Source organism: Pholis gunnellus (genome assembly GCF_910591455.1).
Source record: "Pholis gunnellus genome assembly, chromosome: 4".
In the NCBI taxonomy this organism is placed as follows: Eukaryota; Metazoa; Chordata; class Actinopteri; order Perciformes; family Pholidae; genus Pholis; species Pholis gunnellus.
In genome coordinates this window covers 21,408,660-21,430,823 of record NC_136530.1, presented here as the reverse complement: position 1 = coordinate 21,430,823, position 22,164 = coordinate 21,408,660, and the positions used below count along the sequence as shown (strand labels likewise).

At 54.1% G+C, this 22,164-nt stretch overlaps 1 protein-coding gene across 1 annotated transcript in view; it reads left to right on the top strand.

Annotated features, from left to right (window-relative positions):
* Positions 1–557: 557 nt before the first annotated feature.
* LOC306694914 (uncharacterized protein) overlaps positions 558–22,164 on the top strand; it is a gene marked incomplete at both ends in the record, with an annotated part of 33,404 nt that continues 11,797 nt past the window's right edge. The window contains 2 exons of the mRNA XM_079157967.1: positions 558–647; positions 1,326–1,427. Of these exons, the coding sequence (XP_079014093.1) occupies positions 558–647; positions 1,326–1,427 (192 nt within the window). The remainder of the gene's footprint in view (positions 648–1,325; positions 1,428–22,164) is intronic.

The window sequence follows — 22,164 nt, the reverse complement described above, 5'->3', positions numbered from 1 at the left end:
CAACGACAACTAAAGCCCCAACGACAACTGCAGCCCCAACAACTAAAGCTGCAACGACAACTGCAGCCCCAACAACTGCCGCCCAAACAACAACTGCCGCCCCATCAACAACAACTGAAGCTGCAACGACAACTGCAGCCCCAACGACAACTGCAGCCCCAACAACAACTGAAGCTGCAACGACAACTGCAGCCCCAACAACAACTGCAGCCCCAACAACAACTGAAATTGCAACGACAACTGCAGCCCTGACAACTGCCGCCCAAACAACAACTGCCACCCCATCAACAACAACTGAAGCTGCAACGACAACTGCAGCCCCATCAACAACTGAAGCTGCAACAACAACTGCAGCCCAAACAACAACTGCCGCTCCATCAACAACAACTCAAGCTGCAACGACAACTGCAGACCAAACGACAACTGCAGCCCCGACAACTCCAGCCTCAACAACAACTGAAGTTGCAACGACAACTGCAGTCCCATCAACAACTGTTGCCCCAACAACAACTGAAGTTGCAACGACAACTGCAGCCCCAACAACTACTGAAGCTGCAATGACAACTGCAGCCCCAACAACAACTGCAGCCCCAACAACAACTGCCGCCCCATCAACAACAACTGAAGCTGCAACGACAACTGCAGCCCCAACGACAACTGCAGCCCCAACAACAACTGAAGCTGCAACAACAACTGCCGCCCAAACAACAACTGCCGCCCCATCAACAACAACTGAAGCTGCAACGACAACTGCAGCCCCAACGACAACTGCAGCCCCAACAACAACTGAAGCTGCAACGACAACTGCAGCCCAAACGACAACTGCAGCCCCAACGACAACTCCAGCCTCAACAACAACTGAAGCTTCAACGACAACTGCAGTCCCATCAACAACTGTTGCCCAAACAACAACTGCCGCCCCATCAACAACTGAAGCTGCAACGACAACTGCAGCCCCAACGACAACTGCAGCCCCAACAACAACTGAAGCTGCAACGATAACTGCACCCCCAACGACAACTGCAGCCCCAATAACAACTGAAGCTGCAACGACAACTGCAGCCCCAACAACAACTGAAGCTGCAACGACAACTGCAGCCCCAACGACAACTGCAGTCCCAACAACAACTGAAGCTGCAACGACAACTGCAGCCCCAACAACTGCCGCCCAAATAACAACTGCCGCCCCATCAACAACAACTGAAGCTGCAACGACAACTGCAGCCCCAACGACAACTGCAGCCCGAACAACAACTGCAGCCCCAACAATAACTGCCGCCCCATCAACAACAACTGAAGCTGCAACGACAACTGCAGCCCCAACGACAACTGCAGCCCCAACCACAACTGCAGCCCCAACAACAACTGAAGCTGCAACGACAACTGCCGCCCCAACGACAACTGCAGCCCCAACAACAACTGAAGCTGCAACGACAACTGCAGCCCCAACAACTGCCGCCCAAATAACAACTGCCGCCCCATCAACAACAACTGAAGCTGCAACGACAACTGCAGCCCCAACGACAACTGCAGCCCGAACAACAACTGCAGCCCCAACAACTGCCGCCCCATCAACAACAACTGAAGCTGCAACGACAACTGCAGCCCCAACGACAACTGCAGCCCCAACCACAACTGCAGCCCCAACAACAACTGAAGCTGCAACGACAACTGCAGCCCCAACAACTGTTTCCCAAACAACAACTGCCGCCCCATCAACAACAACTGAAGCTGCAACGACAACTGCAGCCCCAACAACAACTGAAGCTGCAACGACAACTGCAACGACAACTGCAGCCCCAACGACAACTCCAGCCCCAACCACAACTGCAGCCCCAACAACAACTGAAGCTGCAACGACAACTGCAGCCCCAACAACTGTTGCCCAAACGACAACTGCCGCTCCATCAACAACAACTCAAGCTGCAACGACAACTGCAGCCCCATCAACAACTGCTGCCCAAACAACAACTGCCGCCCCATCAACAACTGAAGCTGCAACGACAACTGCACCCCCAACGACATCTGCAGCCCCAATAACAACTGAAGCTGCAACGACAACTGCAGCCCCAACAACTGAAGCTGCAACGACAACTGCAGCCCCAACAACAACTGAAGCTGCAACGACAACTGCAGCCCCAACGACAACTGCAGCCCCAACAACAACTGAAGCTGCAACGACAACTGCAGCCCCAACAACTGCAGCCCCAAATAACAACTGCCGCCCCATCAACAACAACTGAAGCTGCAACGACAACTGCAGCCCCAACGACAACTGCAGCCCGAACAACAACTGCAGCCCCAACAACAACTGCCGCCCCATCAACAACAACTGAAGCTGCAACGACAACTGCAGCCCCAACGACAACTGCAGCCCCAACAACAACTGCAGCCCCAACAACAACTGAAGCTGCAACGACAACTGCAGCCCCAACGACAACTGCAGCCCCAACCACAACTGCAGCCCCAACAACAACTGAAGCTGCAACGACAACTGCAGCCCCAACAACTGTTGCCCAAACAACAACTGCCGCCCCATCAACAACAACTGAAGCTGCAACGACAACTGCAGCCCCAACGACAACTGCAGCCCCAACAACAACTGAAGCTGCAACGACAACTGCAGCCCCAACCACAACTGCAGCCCCAACAACAACTGAAGCTGCAACGACAACTGCAGCCCCATCAACAACTGAAGCTGCAACGACAACTGCACCCCCAACGACAACTGCAGCCCCAATAACAACTGAAGCTGCAACGACAACTGCAGCCCCAACAACAACTGAAGCTGCAATGACAACTGCAGCCCCAACGACAACTGCAGTCCCAAAAACAACTGAAGCTGCAACGACAACTGCAGCCCCAACAACTGCCGCCCAAATAACAACTGCCGCCCCATCAACAACAACTGAAGCTGCAACGACAACTGCAGCCCCAACGACAACTGCAGCCCGAACAACAACTGCAGCCCCAACAACAACTGCCGCCCCATCAACAACAACTGAAGCTGCAACGACAACTGCAGCCCCAACGACAACTGCAGCCCCAACCACAACTGCAGCCCCAACAACAACTGAAGCTGCAACGACAACTGCAGCCCCAACAACTGCCGCCCAAATAACAACTGCCGCCCCATCAACAACAACTGAAGCTGCAACGACAACTGCAGCCCCAACGACAACTGCAGCCCGAACAACAACTGCAGCCCCAACAACAACTGCCGCCCCATCAACAACAACTGAAGCTGCAACGACAACTGCAGCCCAAACGACAACTGCAGCCCCAACAACAACTGCAGCCGCAACGACAACTGAAGCTGCAACGACAACTGCAGCCCCTTCAACAACAACTGAAGGTGCAACGACAACTGCAGCCCCAACGACAACTGCAGCCCCAACAACAACTGAAGCTGCAACGACAACTGCAGCCCAAACGACAACTGCAGCCCCAACAACAACTGCAGCCCCAACAACAACTGAAGCTGCAACGACAACTGCAGCCCCAACAACTGTTGCCCAAACAACAACTGCCGCCCCATCAACAACAACTGAAGCTGCAACGACAACTGCAGCCCCAACGACAACTGCAGCCCCAACAACAACTGAAGCTGCAACGACAACTGCAGCCCCAACAACTGCCACCCAAACAACAACTGCCGCCCCATCAACAACTGAAGCTGCAACGACCACTGCAGCCCGAATGACAACTGCAGCCCCAACAACAACTGAAGCTGCAACGACAACAGCAGCCCCAACAACAACTGAAGCTGCAACGACAACTAAAGCCCCAACGACAACTGCAGCCCCAACAACTAAAGCTGCAACGACAACTGCAGCCCCAACAACTGCCGCCCAAACAACAACTGCCGCCCCATCAACAACAACTGAAGCTGCAACGACAACTGCAGCCCCAACGACAACTGCAGTCCCAACAACAACTGAAGCTGCAACGACAACTGCAGCCCCAACAACTGCCGCCCAAATAACAACTGCCGCCCCATCAACAACAACTGAAGCTGCAACGACAACTGCAGCCCCAACGACAACTGCAGCCCGAACAACAACTGCAGCCCCAACAACAACTGCCGCCCCATCAACAACAACTGAAGCTGCAACGACAACTGCAGCCCCAACGACAACTGCAGCCCCAACCACAACTGCAGCCCCAACAACAACTGAAGCTGCAACGACAACTGCAGCCCCAACGACAACTGCAGCCCCAACCACAACTGCAGCCCCAACAACAACTGAAGCTGCAACGACAACTGCAGCCCCAACAACTGTTGCCCAAACAACAACTGCCTCCCCATCAACAACAACTGAAGCTGCAACGACAACTGCAGCCCCAACGACAACTGCAGCCCCAACAACAACTGAAGCTGCAACGACAACTGCAGCCCCAACCACAACTGCAGCCCCAACAACAACTGAAGCTGCAACGACAACTGCAGCCCCATCAACAACTGAAGCTGCAACGACAACTGCACCCCCAACGACAACTGCAGCCCCAACAACAACTGAAGCTGCAACGACAACTGCAGCCCCAACAACAACTGAAGCTGCAATGACAACTGCAGCCCCAACGACAACTGCAGTCCCAAAAACAACTGAAGCTGCAACGACAACTGCAGCCCCAACAACTGCCGCCCAAATAACAACTGCCGCCCCATCAACAACAACTGAAGCTGCAACGACAACTGCAGCCCCAACGACAACTGCAGCCCGAACAACAACTGCAGCCCCAACAACAACTGCCGCCCCATCAACAACAACTGAAGCTGCAACGACAACTGCAGCCCCAACGACAACTGCAGCCCCAACCACAACTGCAGCCCCAACAACAACTGAAGCTGCAACGACAACTGCAGCCCCAACAACTGCCGCCCAAATAACAACTGCCGCCCCATCAACAACAACTGAAGCTGCAACGACAACTGCAGCCCCAACGACAACTGCAGCCCGAACAACAACTGCAGCCCCAACAACAACTGCCGCCCCATCAACAACAACTGAAGCTGCAACGACAACTGCAGCCCAAACGACAACTGCAGCCCCAACAACAACTGCAGCCGCAACGACAACTGAAGCTGCAACGACAACTGCAGCCCCTTCAACAACAACTGAAGGTGCAACGACAACTGCAGCCCCAACGACAACTGCAGCCCCAACAACAACTGAAGCTGCAACGACAACTGCAGCCCAAACGACAACTGCAGCCCCAACAACAACTGCAGCCCCAACAACAACTGAAGCTGCAACGACAACTGCAGCCCCAACAACTGTTGCCCAAACAACAACTGCCGCCCCATCAACAACAACTGAAGCTGCAACGACAACTGCAGCCCCAACGACAACTGCAGCCCCAACAACAACTGAAGCTGCAACGACAACTGCAGCCCCAACAACTGCCACCCAAACAACAACTGCCGCCCCATCAACAACTGAAGCTGCAACGACCACTGCAGCCCGAATGACAACTGCAGCCCCAACAACAACTGAAGCTGCAACGACAACAGCAGCCCCAACAACAACTGAAGCTGCAACGACAACTAAAGCCCCAACGACAACTGCAGCCCCAACAACTAAAGCTGCAACGACAACTGCAGCCCCAACAACTGCCGCCCAAACAACAACTGCCGCCCCATCAACAACAACTGAAGCTGCAACGACAACTGCAGCCCCAACGACAACTGCAGCCCCAACAACAACTGAAGCTGCAACGACAACTGCAGCCCCAACAACAACTGCAGCCCCAACAACTGAAATTGCAACGACAACTGCAGCCCTGACAACTGCCGCCCAAACAACAACTGCCACCCCATCAACAACAACTGAAGCTGCAACGACAACTGCAGCCCCATCAACAACTGAAGCTGCAACAACAACTGCAGCCCAAACAACAACTGCCGCTCCATCAACAACAACTCAAGCTGCAACGACAACTGCAGACCAAACGACAACTGCAGCCCCGACAACTCCAGCCTCAACAACAACTGAAGTTGCAACGACAACTGCAGTCCCATCAACAACTGTTGCCCCAACAACAACTGAAGCTGCAACGACAACTGCAGCCCCAACAACTACTGAAGCTGCAACGACAACTGCAGCCCCAACAACAACTGCAGCCCCAACAACAACTGCCGCCCCATCAACAACAACTGAAGCTGCAACGACAACTGCAGCCCCAACGACAACTGCAGCCCCAACAACAACTGAAGCTGCAACAACAACTGCCGCCCAAACAACAACTGCCGCCCCATCAACAACAACTGAAGCTGCAACGACAACTGCAGCCCCAACGACAACTGCAGCCCCAACAACAACTGAAGCTGCAACGACAACTGCAGCCCAAACGACAACTGCAGCCCCAACGACAACTCCAGCCTCAACAACAACTGAAGCTTCAACGACAACTGCAGTCCCATCAACAACTGTTGCCCAAACAACAACTGCCGCCCCATCAACAACTGAAGCTGCAACGACAACTGCAGCCCCAACGACAACTGCAGCCCCAACAACAACTGAAGCTGCAACGACAACTGCACCCCCAACGACAACTGCAGCCCCAATAACAACTGAAGCTGCAACGACAACTGCAGCCCCAACAACAACTGAAGCTGCAACGACAACTGCAGCCCCAACGACAACTGCAGTCCCAACAACAACTGAAGCTGCAACGACAACTGCAGCCCCAACGACAACTGCAGCCCGAACAACAACTGCAGCCCCAACAATAACTGCCGCCCCATCAACAACAACTGAAGCTGCAACGACAACTGCAGCCCCAACGACAACTGCAGCCCCAACCACAACTGCAGCCCCAACAACAACTGAAGCTGCAACGACAACTGCCGCCCCAACGACAACTGCAGCCCCAACAACAACTGAAGTTGCAACGACAACTGCAGCCCCAACAACTGCCGCCCAAATAACAACTGCCGCCCCATCAACAACAACTGAAGCTGCAACGACAACTGCAGCCCCAACGACAACTGCAGCCCGAACAACAACTGCAGCCCCAACAACTGCCGCCCCATCAACAACAACTGAAGCTGCAACGACAACTGCAGCCCCAACGACAACTGCAGCCCCAACCACAACTGCAGCCCCAACAACAACTGAAGCTGCAACGACAACTGCAGCCCCAACAACTGTTTCCCAAACAACAACTGCCGCCCCATCAACAACAACTGAAGCTGCAACGACAACTGCAGCCCCAACAACAACTGAAGCTGCAACGACAACTGCAACGACAACTGCAGCCCCAACGACAACTGCAGCCCCAACAACAACTGCAGCCCCAACAACAACTGAAGCTGCAACGACAACTGCAGCCCCAACAACTGTTGCCCAAACGACAACTGCCGCTCCATCAACAACAACTCAAGCTGCAACGACAACTGCAGCCCCATCAACAACTGTTGCCCAAACAACAACTGCCGCCCCATCAACAACTGAAGCTGCAACGACAACTGCACCCCCAACGACATCTGCAGCCCCAATAACAACTGAAGCTGCAACGACAACTGCAGCCCCAACAACTGAAGCTGCAACGACAACTGCAGCCCCAACAACAACTGAAGCTGCAACGACAACTGCAGCCCCAACGACAACTGCAGTCCCAACAACAACTGAAGCTGCAACGACAACTGCAGCCCCAACAACTGCCGCCCAAATAACAACTGCCGCCCCATCAACAACAACTGAAGCTGCAACGACAACTGCAGCCCCAACGACAACTGCAGCCCGAACAACAACTGCAGCCCCAACAACAACTGCCGCCCCATCAACAACAACTGAAGCTGCAACGACAACTGCAGCCCCAACGACAACTGCAGCCCCAACCACAACTGCAGCCCCAACAACAACTGAAGCTGCAACGACAACTGCAGCCCCAACGACAACTGCAGCCCCAACCACAACTGCAGCCCCAACAACAACTGAAGCTGCAACGACAACTGCAGCCCCAACAACTGCTGCCCAAACAACAACTGCCTCCCCATCAACAACAACTGAAGCTGCAACGACAACTGCAGCCCCAACGACAACTGCAGCCCCAACAACAACTGAAGCTGCAACGACAACTGCAGCCCCAACCACAACTGCAGCCCCAACAACAACTGAAGCTGCAACGACAACTGCAGCCCCATCAACAACTGAAGCTGCAACGACAACTGCACCCCCAACGACAACTGCAGCCCCAATAACAACTGAAGCTGCAACGACAACTGCAGCCCCAACAACAACTGAAGCTGCAATGACAACTGCAGCCCCAACGACAACTGCAGTCCCAACAACTGAAGCTGCAACGACAACTGCAGCCCCAACAACTGCCGCCCAAATAACAACTGCCGCCCCATCAACAACAACTGAAGCTGCAACGACAACTGCAGCCCCAACGACAACTGCAGCCCGAACAACAACTGCAGCCCCAACAACAACTGCCGCCCCATCAACAACAACTGAAGCTGCAACGACAACTGCAGCCCCAACGACAACTGCAGCCCCAACCACAACTGCAGCCCCAACAACAACTGAAGCTGCAACGACAACTGCAGCCCCAACAACTGTTGCCCAAACAACAACTGCCGCCCCATCAACAACAACTGAAGCTGCAACGACAACTGCAGCCCCAACAACAACTGAAGCTGCAACGACAACTGCAGCCCCAACGACAACTGCAGCCCCAACCACAACTGCAGCCCAAACAACAACTGAAGCTGCAACGACAACTGCAGCCCCAACAACTGTTGCCCAAACGACAACTGCCGCTCCATCAACAACAACTCAAGCTGCAACGACAACTGCAGCCCAAACGACAACTGCAGCCCCAACGACAACTCCAGCCTCAACAACTGAAGCTGCAATGACAACTGCAGCCCCATCAACAACTGTTGCCCAAACAACAACTGCCGCCCCATCAACAACTGAAGCTGCAACGACAACTGCACCCCCAACGACATCTGCAGCCCCAATAACAACTGAAGCTGCAACGACAACTGCAGCCCCAACAACTGAAGCTGCAACGACAACTGCAGCCCCAACGACAACTGCAGCCCCAACCACAACTGCAGCCCCAACAACAACTGAAGCTGCAACGACAACTGCAGCCCCAACAACTGTTGCCCAAACAACAACTGCCTCCCCATCAACAACAACTGAAGCTGCAACGACAACTGCAGCCCCAACGACAACTGCAGCCCCAACAACAACTGAAGCTGCAACGACAACTGCAGCCCCAACCACAACTGCAGCCCCAACAACAACTGAAGCTGCAACGACAACTGCAGCCCCATCAACAACTGAAGCTGCAACGACAACTGCACCCCCAACGACAACTGCAGCCCCAATAACAACTGAAGCTGCAACGACAACTGCAGCCCCAACAACAACTGAAGCTGCAATGACAACTGCAGCCCCAACGACAACTGCAGTCCCAACAACAACTGAAGCTGCAACGACAACTGCAGCCCCAACAACTGCCGCCCAAATAACAACTGCCGCCCCATCAACAACAACTGAAGCTGCAACGACAACTGCAGCCCCAACGACAACTGCAGCCCGAACAACAACTGCAGCCCCATCAACAACTGAAGCTGCAACGATAACTGCAGCCCCAACCACAACTGCAGCCCCAACAACAACTGAAGCTGCAACGACAACTGCAGCCCCAACAACTGTTGCCCAAACGACAACTGCCGCTCCATCAACAACAACTCAAGCTGCAACGACAACTGCAGCCCAAACGACAACTGCAGCCCCAACGACAACTCCAGCCTCAACAACAACTGAAGCTGCAACGACAACTGCAGCCCCATCAACAACTGTTGCCCAAACAACAACTGCCGCCCCATCAACAACTGCCGCCCCATCAACAACAACTGAAGCTGCAACGACAACTGCAGCCCCAACCACAACTGCAGCCCCAACAACAACTGAAGCTGCAACGACAACTGCAGCCCCAACAACTGTTGCCCAAACAACAACTGCCTCCCCATCAACAACAACTGAAGCTGAAACGACAACTGCAGCCCCAACAACTGCAGCCCCAACAACAACTGCCGCCCCATCAACAACAACTGAAGATGCAACGACAACTGCAGCCCCAACCACAACTGCAGCCCCAACAACAACTGAAGCTGCAACGACAACTGCAGCCCCAACAACTGTTGCCCAAACAACAACTGCCTCCCCATCAACAACAACTGAAGCTGCAACGACAACTGCAGCCCCAACGACAACTGCAGCCCCAACAACAACTGAAGCTGCAACGACAACTGCAGCCCCAACGACAACTGCAGCCCCAACCACAACTGCAGCCCCAACAACAACTGAAGCTGCAACGACAACTGCAGCCCCATCAACAACTGAAGCTGCAACGACAACTGCACCCCCAACGACAACTGCAGCCCCAATAACAACTGAAGCTGCAACGACAACTGCAGCCCCAACAACAACTGAAGCTGCAATGACAACTGCAGCCCCAACGACAACTGCAGTCCCAACAACAACTGAAGCTGCAACGACAACTGCAGCCCCAACAACTGCCGCCCAAATAACAACTGCCGCCCCATCAACAACAACTGAAGCTGCAACGACAACTGCAGCCCCAACGACAACTGCAGCCCGAACAACTGCAGCCCCAACAACAACTGCCGCCCCATCAACAACAACTGAAGCTGCAACGACAACTGCAGCCCCAACGACAACTGCAGCCCCAACAACAACTGAAGCTGCAACGAAAACTGCAGCCCCAACGACAACTGCAGCCCCAACCACAACTGCAGCCCCAACAACAACTGAAGCTGCAACGACAACTGCAGCCCCAACAACTGTTGCCCAAACGACAACTGCCGCTCCATCAACAACAACTCAAGCTGCAACGACAACTGCAGCCCCAACAACTGTTGCCCAAACGACAACTGCCGCTCCATCAACAACAACTCAAGCTGCAATGACAACTGCAGCCCCATCAACAACTGTTGCCCAAACAACAACTGCCGCCCCATCAACAACTGAAGCTGCAACGACAACTGCACCCCCAACGACATCTGCAGCCCCAATAACAACTGAAGCTGCAACGACAACTGCAGCCCCAACAACTGAAGCTGCAACGACAACTGCAGCCCCAACAACAACTGAAGCTGCAACGACAACTGCAGCCCCAACGAAAACTGCAGTCCCAACAACAACTGAAGCTGCAACGACAACTGCAGCCCCAACGACAACTGCAGTCCCAACAACAACTGAAGCTGCAACGACAACTGCAGCCCCAACAACTGCCGCCCAAATAACAACTGCCGCCCCATCAACAACAACTAAAGCTGCAACGACAACTGTAGCCCCAACGACAACTGCAGCCCGAACAACAACTGCAGCCCCAACAACAACTGCCACCCCATCAACAACAACTGAAGCTGCAACGACAACTGCAGCCCCAACGACAACTGCAGCCCCAACCACAACTGCAGCCCCAACAACAACTGAAGCTGCAACGACAACTGCAGCCCCAACGACAACTGCAGCCCCAACCACAACTGCAGCCCCAACAACAACTGAAGCTGCAACAACAACTGCAGCCCCAACAACTGTTGCCCAAACAACAACTGCCGCCCCATCAACAACAACTGAAGCTGCAACGACAACTGCAGCCCCAACGACAACTGCAGCCCCAACAACAACTGCCGCCCCATCAACAACAACTGAAGCTGCAACGACAACTGCAGCCCCAACGACAACTGCAGCCCCAACAACAACTGAAGCTGCAACGACAACTGCAGCCCCAACAACTGTTGCCCAAACGACAACTGCCGCTCCATCAACAACAACTCAAGCTGCAACGACAACTGCAGCCCAAACGACAACTGCAGCCCCAACGACAACTCCAGCCTCAACAACAACTGAAGCTGCAACGACAACTGCAGCCCCATCAACAACTGTTGCCCAAACAACAACTGCCGCCCCATCAACAACTGAAGCTGCAACGACAACTGCACCCCCAACGACATCTGCAGCCCCAATAACAACTGAAGCTGCAACGACAACTGCAGCCCCAACAACTGAAGCTGCAACGACAACTGCAGCCCCAACAACAACTGAAGCTGCAACGACAACTGCAGCCCCAACGACAACTGCAGCCCCAACAACAACTGAAGCCGCAACGACAACTGCAGCCCCAACAACTGCCGCCCAAATAACAACTGCCGCCCCATCAACAACAACTGAAGCTGCAACGACAACTGCAGCCCCAACAACTGTTGCCCAAACAACAACTGCCGCCCCATCAACAACAACTGAAGCTGCAACGACAACTGCAGCCCCAACGACAACTGCAGCCCCAACAACTGAAGCTGCAACGACAACTGCAGCCCCAACGACAACTGCAGCCCCAACCACAACTGCAGCCCCAACAACAACTGAAGCTGCAACGACAACTGCAGCCCCAACAACTGTTGCCCAAATGACAACTGCCGCTCCATCAACAACAACTCAAGCTGCAACGACAACTGCAGCCCAAACGACAACTGCAGCCCCAACGACAACTCCAGCCTCAACAACAACTGAAGCTGCAACGACAACTGCAGCCCCATCAACAACTGTTGCCCAAACAACAACTGCCGCCCCATCAACAACTGAAGCTGCAACGACAACTGCACCCCCAACGACATCTGCAGCCCCAATAACAACTGAAGATGCAACGACAACTGCAGCCCCAACAACTGAAGCTGCAACGACAACTGCAGCCCCAACAACAACTGAAGCTGCAACGACAACTGCAGCCCCAACAACTGCCGCCCAAATAACAACTGCCGCCCCATCAACAACAACTGAAGCTGCAACGACAACTGCAGCCCCAACGACAACTGCAGCCCGAACAACAACTGCAGCCCCAACAACAACTGCCGCCCCATCAACAACAACTGAAGCTGCAACGACAACTGCAGCCCCAACGACAACTGAAGCTGCAACGACAACTGCAGCCCCAACAACTGCCGCCCAAATAACAACTGCCGCCCCATCAACAACAACTGAAGCTGCAACGACAACTGCAGCCCCAACGACAACTGCAGCCCCAACAACAACTGCCGCCCCATCAACAACAACTGAAGCTGCAACGACAACTGCAGCCCCAACGACAACTGCAGCCCCAACAACAACTGAAGCTGCAACGACAACTGCAGCCCCAACAACTGTTGCCCAAACGACAACTGCCGCTCCATCAACAACAACTCAAGCTGCAACGACAACTGCAGCCCAAACGACAACTGCAGCCCCAACGACAACTCCAGCCTCAACAACAACTGAAGCTGCAACGACAACTGCAGCCCCATCAACAACTGTTGCCCAAACAACAACTGCCGCCCCATCAACAACTGAAGCTGCAACGACAACTGCACCCCCAACGACATCTGCAGCCCCAATAACAACTGAAGCTGCAACGACAACTGCAGCCCCAACAACTGAAGCAGCAACGACAACTGCAGCCCCAACAACAACTGTAGCTGCAACAACTGCAGCCCCAACGACAACTGCAGCCCCAACAACAACTGAAGCCGCAACGACAACTGCAGCCCCAACAACTGCCGCCCAAATAACAACTGCCGCCCCATCAACAACAACTGAAGCTGCAACGACAACTGCAGCCCCAACAACTGTTGCCCAAACAACAACTGCCGCCCCATCAACAACAACTGAAGCTGCAACGACAACTGCAGCCCCAACGACAACTGCAGCCCCAACAACAACTGAAGCTGCAACGACAACTGCAGCCCCAACGACAACTGCAGCCCCAACCACAACTGCAGCCCCAACAACAACTGAAGCTGCAACGACAACTGCAGCCCCAACAACTGTTGCCCAAATGACAACTGCCGCTCCATCAACAACAACTCAAGCTGCAACGACAACTGCAGCCCAAACGACAACTGCAGCCCCAACGACAACTCCAGCCTCAACAACAACTGAAGCTGCAACGACAACTGCAGCCCCATCAACAACTGTTGCCCAAACAACAACTGCCGCCCCATCAACAACTGAAGCTGCAACGACAACTGCACCCCCAACGACATCTGCAGCCCCAATAACAACTGAAGCTGCAACGACAACTGCAGCCCCAACAACTGAAGCTGCAACGACAACTGCAGCCCCAACAACAACTGAAGCTGCAACGACAACTGCAGCCCCAACAACTGCCGCCCAAATAACAACTGCCGCCCCATCAACAACAACTGAAGCTGCAACGACAACTGCAGCCACAACGACAACTGCAGCCCGAACAACAACTGCAGCCCCAACAACAACTGCCGCCCCATCAACAACAACTGAAGCTGCAACGACAACTGCAGCCCCAACGACAACTGAAGCTGCAACGACAACTGCAGCCCCAACAACTGCCGCCCAAATAACAACTGCCGCCCCATCAACAACAACTGAAGCTGCAACGACAACTGCAGCCCCAACGACAACTGCAGCCCAAACAACAACTGCCGCCCCATCAACAACAACTGAAGCTGCAACGACAACTGCAGCCCCAACGACAACTGCAGCCCCAATAACAACTGAAGCTGCAACGACAACTGCAGCCCCAACAACTACTGAAGCTGCAACGACAACTGCAGCCCCAACAACAACTGCAGCCCCAACAACAACTGCCGCCCCATCAACAACAACTGAAGCTGCAACGACAACTGCAGCCCCAACGACAACTGCAGCCCCAACAACAACTGAAGCTGCCACAACAACTGCAGCCCAAACAACAACTTCCGCTCCATCAACAACAACTCAAGCTGCAACGACAACTGCAGCCCAAACGACAACTGCAGCCCCAACGACAACTCCAGCCTCAACAACAACTGAAGCTGCAACGACAACTGCAGTCCCATCAACAACTGTTGCCCAAACAACAACTGCCGCCCCATCAACAACTGAAGCTGCAACGACAACTGCAGCCCCAACGACAACTGCAGCCCCAATAACAACTGAAGCTGCAACGACAACTGCAGCCCCAATGACAACTGCAGCCCCAACAACAACTGCCGCCCCATCAACAACAACTGAAGCTGCAACGACAACTGCAGCCCCAACGACAACTGCAGCCCCAACAACAACTGAAGCTGCAACGACAACTGCACCCCCAACGACATCTGCAGCCCCAATAACAACTGAAGCTGCAACGACAACTGCAGCCCCAACAACTGAAGCTGCAACGACAACTGCAGCCCCAACAACAACTGAAGCTGCAACGACAACTGCAGCCCCAACAACTGCCGCCCAAATAACAACTGCCGCCCCATCAACAACAACTGAAGCTGCAACGACAACTGCAGCCCCAACGACAACTGCAGCCCGAACAACAACTGCAGCCCCAACAACAACTGCCGCCCCATCAACAACAACTGAAGCTGCAACGACAACTGCAGCCCCAACGACAACTGCAGCCCCAACCACAACTGCAGCCCCAACAACAACTGAAGCTGCAACGACAACTGCAGCCCCAACAACTGCCGCCCAAATAACAACTGCCGCCCCATCAACAACAACTGAAGCTGCAACGACAACTGCAGCCCCAACGACAACTGCAGCCCCAACCACAACTGCAGCCCCAACAACAACTGAAGCTGCAACGACAACTGCAGCCCCAACAACTGTTGCCCAAACAACAACTGCCGCCCCATCAACAACAACTGAAGCTGCAACGACAACTGCAGCCCCAACGACAACTGCAGCCCCAACAACAACTGAAGCTGCAACGACAACTGCAGCCCCAACGACAACTGCAGCCCCAACCACAACTGCAGCCCCAACAACAACTGAAGCTGCAATGACAACTGCAGCCCCAACAACTGTTGCTCAAACGACAACTGCCGCTCCATCAACAACAACTCAAGCTGCAACGACAACTGCAGCCCAAACGACAACTGCAGCCCCAAGAACAAATCCAGCCTCAACAACAACTGAAGCTGCAACGACAACTGCAGCCCCATCAACAACTGTTGCCCAAACAACAATTGCCGCCCCATCAACAACTGAAGCTGCAACGACAACTGCACCCCCAACGACATCTGCAGCCCCAATAACAACTGAAGCTGCAACGACAACTGCAGCCCCAACAACTGAAGCTGCAACGACAACTGCAGCCCCAACAACAACTGAAGCTGCAACGACAACTGCAGCCCCAACGACAACTGCAGTCCCAACAACAACTGAAGCTGCAACGACAACTGCAGCCCCAACGACAACTGCAGCCCGAACAACAACTGCAGCCCCAACAACAACTGCCGCCCCATCAACAACAACTGAAGCTGCAACGACAACTGCAGCCCCAACGACAACTGCAGCCCCAACCACAACTGCAGCCCCAACAACAACTGAAGCTGCAACGACAACTGCAGCCCCAACAACTGTTGCCCCAACAACAACTGCCGCCCCATCAACAACAACTGAAGCTGCAACGACAACTGCAGCCCCAACGACAACTGCAGCCCGAACAACAACTGCAGCCCCAACAACAACTGCCGCCCCATCAACAACAACTGAAGCTGCAACGACAACTGTAGCCCCAACGACAACTGCAGCCCCAACAACAACTGAAGCTGCAACGACAACTGCAGCCCCAACGACAACTGCAGCCCCAACAACAACTGAAGCTGCAACGACAACTGCAGCCCCAACGACAACTGCAGCCCCAACCACAACTGCAGCCCCAACAACAACTGAAGCTGCAACGACAACTGCAGCCCCAACAACTGTTGCCCAAACGACAACTGCCGCTCCATCAACAACAACTCAAGCTGCAACGACAACTGCAGCCCCATCAACAACTGTTGCCCAAACAACAACTGCCGCCCCATCACCAAATGAAGCTGCAACGACAACTGCACCCCCAACGACATCTGCAGCCCCAATAACAACTGAAGCTGCAACGACAACTGCAGCCCCAACAACTGAAGCTGCAACGACAACTGCAGCCCCAACAACTGAAGCTGCAACGACAACTGCAGCCCCAACGACAACTGCAGTCCCAACAACAACTGAAGCTGCAACGACAACTGCAGCCCCAACAACTGCCGCCCAAATAACAACTGCCGCCCCATCAACAACAACTGAAGCTGCAACGACAACTGCAGCCCCAACGACAACTGCAGCCCGAACAACAACTGCAGCCCCAACAACAACTGCCGCCCCATCAACAACAACTGAAGCTGCAACGACAACTGCAGCCCCAACGACAACTGCAGCCCCAACCACAACTGCAGCCCCAACAACAACTGAAGCTGCAACGACAACTGCAGCCCCAACGACAACTGCAGCCCCAACCACAACTGCAGCCCCAACAACAACTGAAGCTGCAACGACAACTGCAGCCCCAACAACTGTTGCCCAAACAACAACTGCCTCCCCATCAACAACAACTGAAGCTGCAACGACAACTGCAGCCCCAACGACAACTGCAGCCCCAACAACAACTGAAGCTGCAACGACAACTGCAGCCCCAACCACAACTGCAGCCCCAACAACAACTGAAGCTGCAACGACAACTTCAGCCCCATCAACAACTGAAGCTGCAACGACAACTGCACCCCCAACGACAACTGCAGCCCCAATAACAACTGAAGCTGCAACGACAACTGCAGCCCCAACAACAACTGAAGCTGCAATGACAACTGCAGCCCCAACGACAACTGCAGTCCCAACAACAACTGAAGCTGCAACGACAACTGCAGCCCCAACAACTGCCGCCCAAATAACAACTGCCGCCCCATCAACAACAACTGAAGCTGCAACGACAACTGCAGCCCCAACGACAACTGCAGCCCGAACAACAACTGCAGCCCCAACAACAACTGCCGCCCCATCAACAACAACTGAAGCTGCAACGACAACTGCAGCCCCAACGACAACTGCAGCCCCAACCACAACTGCAGCCCCAACCACAACTGCAGCCCCAACAACAACTAAAGCTGCAACGACAACTGCAGCCCCAACGACAACTGCAGCCTCAACCACAACTGCAGCCCCAACAACAACTGAAGCTGCAACAACAACTGCAGCCCCAACAACTGTTGCCCAAACAACAACTGCCGCCCCATCAACAACAACTGAAGCTGCAACGACAACTGCAGCCCCAACGACAACTGCAGCCCCAACAACAACTGCCGCCCCATCAACAACAACTGAAGCTGCAACGACAACTGCAGCCCCAACCACAACTGCAGCCCCAACAACAACTGAAGCTGCAACGACAACTGCAGCCCCAACAACTGTTGCCCAAACGACAACTGCCGCTCCATCAACAACAACTCAAGCTGCAACGACAACTGCAGCCCAAACGACAACTGCAGCCCCAACGACAACTCCAGCCTCAACAACAACTGAAGCTGCAACGACAACTGCAGCCCCATCAACAACTGTTGCCCAAACAACAACTGCCGCCCCATCAACAACTGAAGCTGCAACGACAACTGCACCCCCAACGACAACTGCAGCCCCAACAACAACTGTTGCCCAAACAACAACTGCCGCCCCATCAACAACAACTGAAGCTGCAACGACAACTGCAGCCCCAACGACAACTGCAGCCCCAATAACAACTGAAGCTGCAACGACAACTGCAGCCCCAACAACTACTGAAGCTGCAACGACAACTGCAGCCCCAACAACAACTGCAGCCCCAACAACAACTGCCGCCCCATCAACAACAACTGAAGCTGCAACAACAACTGCAGCCCCAACGACAACTGCAGCCCCAACAACAACTGAAGCTGCAACAACAACTGCAGCCCAAACAACAACTGCCGCTCCATCAACAACAACTCAAGCTGCAACGACAACTACAGCCCAAACGACAACTGCAGCCCCAACGACAACTCCAGCCTCAACAACAACTGAAGCTGCAACGACAACTGCAGTCCCATCAACAACTGTTGCCCAAACAACAACTGCCGCCCCATCAACAACTGAAGCTGCAACGACAACTGCACCCCCAACGACAACTGCAGCCCCAATAACAACTGAAGCTGCAACGACAACTGCAGCCCCAACAACAACTGAAGCTGCAACGACAACTGCAGCCCCAACAACAACTGAAGCTGCAACGACAACTGCAGCCCCAACGACAACTGCAGCCCCAACAACAACTGAAGCTGCAACGACAACTGCAGCCCCAACAACTGCCGCCCAAATAACAACTGCCGCCACATCAACAACAACTGAAGCTGCAACGATAACTGCAGCCCCAACAACAACTGAAGCTGCAACAACAACTGCAGCCCAAACAACAACTGCCGCTCCATCAACAACAACTCAAGCTGCAACGACAACTGCAGCCCAAACAACAACTTCCGCTCCATCAACAACAACTCAAGCTGCAACGACAACTGCAGCCCAAACGACAACTGCAGCCTCAACAACAACAACTGAAGCTGCAACGACAACTGCAGTCCCATCAACAACTGTTGCCCAAACAACAACTGCCGCCCCATCAACAACTGAAGCTGCAACGACAACTGCAGCCCCAATAACAACTGAAGCTGCAACGACAACTGCAACCCCAACAACAACTGAAGCTGCAACGACAACTGCAGCCCCAACAACAACTGAAGCTGCAACGACAACTGCAGCCCCAACGACAACTGCAGCCCCAACAACAACTGAAGCTGCAACGACAACTGCAGCCCCAACAACTGCCGCCCAAATAACAACTGCCGCCCCATCAACAACAACTGAAGCTGCAACGACAACTGCAGCCCCAACGACAACTGCAGCCCGAACAACAACTGCCGCCCCATCAACAACAACTGAAGCTGCAACGACAACTGCAGCCCCAACGACAACTGCAGCCCCAACCACAACTGCAGCCCCAACCACAACTGCAGCCCCAACAACAACTGAAGCTGCAACGACAACTGCAGCCCCAACAACTGTTGCCCAAACAACAACTGCCGCCCCATCAACAACAACTGAAGCTGCAACGACAACTGCAGCCCCAACAACAACTGCAGCCCCAACAACAACTGAAGCTGCAACAACAACTGCAGCCCAAACGACAACTGCCGCTCCATCAACAACAACTCAAGCTGCAACGACAACTGCAGCCCCAACGACAACTCCAGCCTCAACAACAACTGAAGCTGCAACGACAACTGCAGCCCCATCAACAACTGTAGCCCAAACAACAACTGCCGCCCCATCAACAACTGAAGCTGCAACGACAACTGCACCCCCAACGACAACTGCAGCCTCAATAACAACTGAAGCTGCAACGACAACTGCAGCCCCAACAACAACTGAAGCTGCAACGGCAACTGCAGCCCCAACAACAACTGAAGCTGCAACGACAACTGCAGCCCCAACGACAACTGCAGCCCGAACAACAACTGCAGCCCCAACAACAACTGCCGCCCCATCAACAACAACTGAAGCTGCAACGACAACTGCAGCCCCAACCACAACTGCAGCCCCAACCACAACTGCAGCCCCAACAACAACTGAAGCTGCAACGACAACTGCAGCCCGAACAACAACTGCCGCCCCATCAACAACAACTGAAGCTGCAACGACAACTGCAGCCCCAACGACAACTGCAGCCCGAACAACAACTGCAGCCCCAACAACTGCCGCCCCGTCAACAACAACTGAAGCTGCAATGACAACTGCAGCCCCAACGACAACTGCAGCCCCAACAACAACTGCAGCACCAACAACAACTGAAATTGCAACAACAACTGCAGCCCCGACAACTGCCGCCCAAACAACAACTGCCACCCCATCAACAACAACTGAAGCTGCAACGACAACTGCAGCCCCAACAACTGCCACTCAAACAACAACTGCCGCCCCATCAACAACAACTGAAGCTGCAACGACAACTGCAGCCCCAACGACAACTGCAGCCCCAACAACAACTGCCGCCCCATCAACAACAACTGAAGCTGCAACGACAACTGCAGCCCCAACAACTGCCACTCAAACAACAACTGCCGCCCCATCAACAACAACTGAAGCTGCAACGACAACTGCAGCCCCAACGACAACTGCAGCCCCAACGACAACTGCAGCCCCAACAACAACTGAAGCTGCAACAACTGCAGCCCAAACGACAACTGCAGCCCCAACGACAACTGCAGCCCCAACAACAACTGTTGCCCAAACAACAACTGCCGCCCCATCAACAACAACTGAAGCTGCAACGACAACTGCAGCCCCAACAACAACTGCAGCCCCAACAACAACTGCCGCCCCATCAACAACAACTGAAGCTGCAACGACAACTGCAGCCCCAACCACAACTGCAGCCCCAACCACAACTGCAGCCCCAACAACAACTGAAGCTGCAACAACAACTGCAGCCCCAACAACTGTTGCCCAAACAACAACTGCCGCCCCATCAACAACAACTGAAGCTGCAACGACAACTGCAGCCCCAACAACAACTGCAGCCCAAACGACAACTGCCGCTCCATCAACAACAACTCAAGCTGCAACGACAACTGCAGCCCCAACGACAACTGCAGTCCCAACAACAACTGAAGCTGCAACGACAACTGCAGCCCCAACAACTGCCGCCCAAATAACAACTGCCGCCCCATCAACAACAACTGAAGCTGCAACGACAACTGCAGCCCCAACGACAACTGCAGCCCGAACAACAACTGCAGCCCCAACAACAACTGCCGCCCCATCAACAACAACTGAAGCTGCAACGACAACTGCAGCCCCAACGACAACTGCAGCCCCAACCACAACTGCAGCCCCAACAACAACTGAAGCTGCAACGACAACTGCAGCCTCAACGACAACTGCCGCCCCAACAACAACTGAAGCTGCAACGACAACTGCAGCCCCAACGACAACTGCAGCCCCAACAACAACTGAAGCTGCAACAACAACTGAAGCTGCAATGACAACTGCAGCCCCAACGACAACTGCAGCCCCAACAACAACTGAAGCTGCAACGACAACTGCAGCCCCAACAACTGCCGCCCAAACAACAACTGCCGCCCCATCAACGACAACTGAAGCTGCAACGACAACTGCAGCCCCAACAACAACTGAAGCTGCAACAACAACTGAAGCTGCAATGACAACTGCAGCCCCAACGACAACTGCAGCCCCAACAACAACTGAAGCTGCAACGACAACTGCAGCCCCAACAACTGCCGCCCAA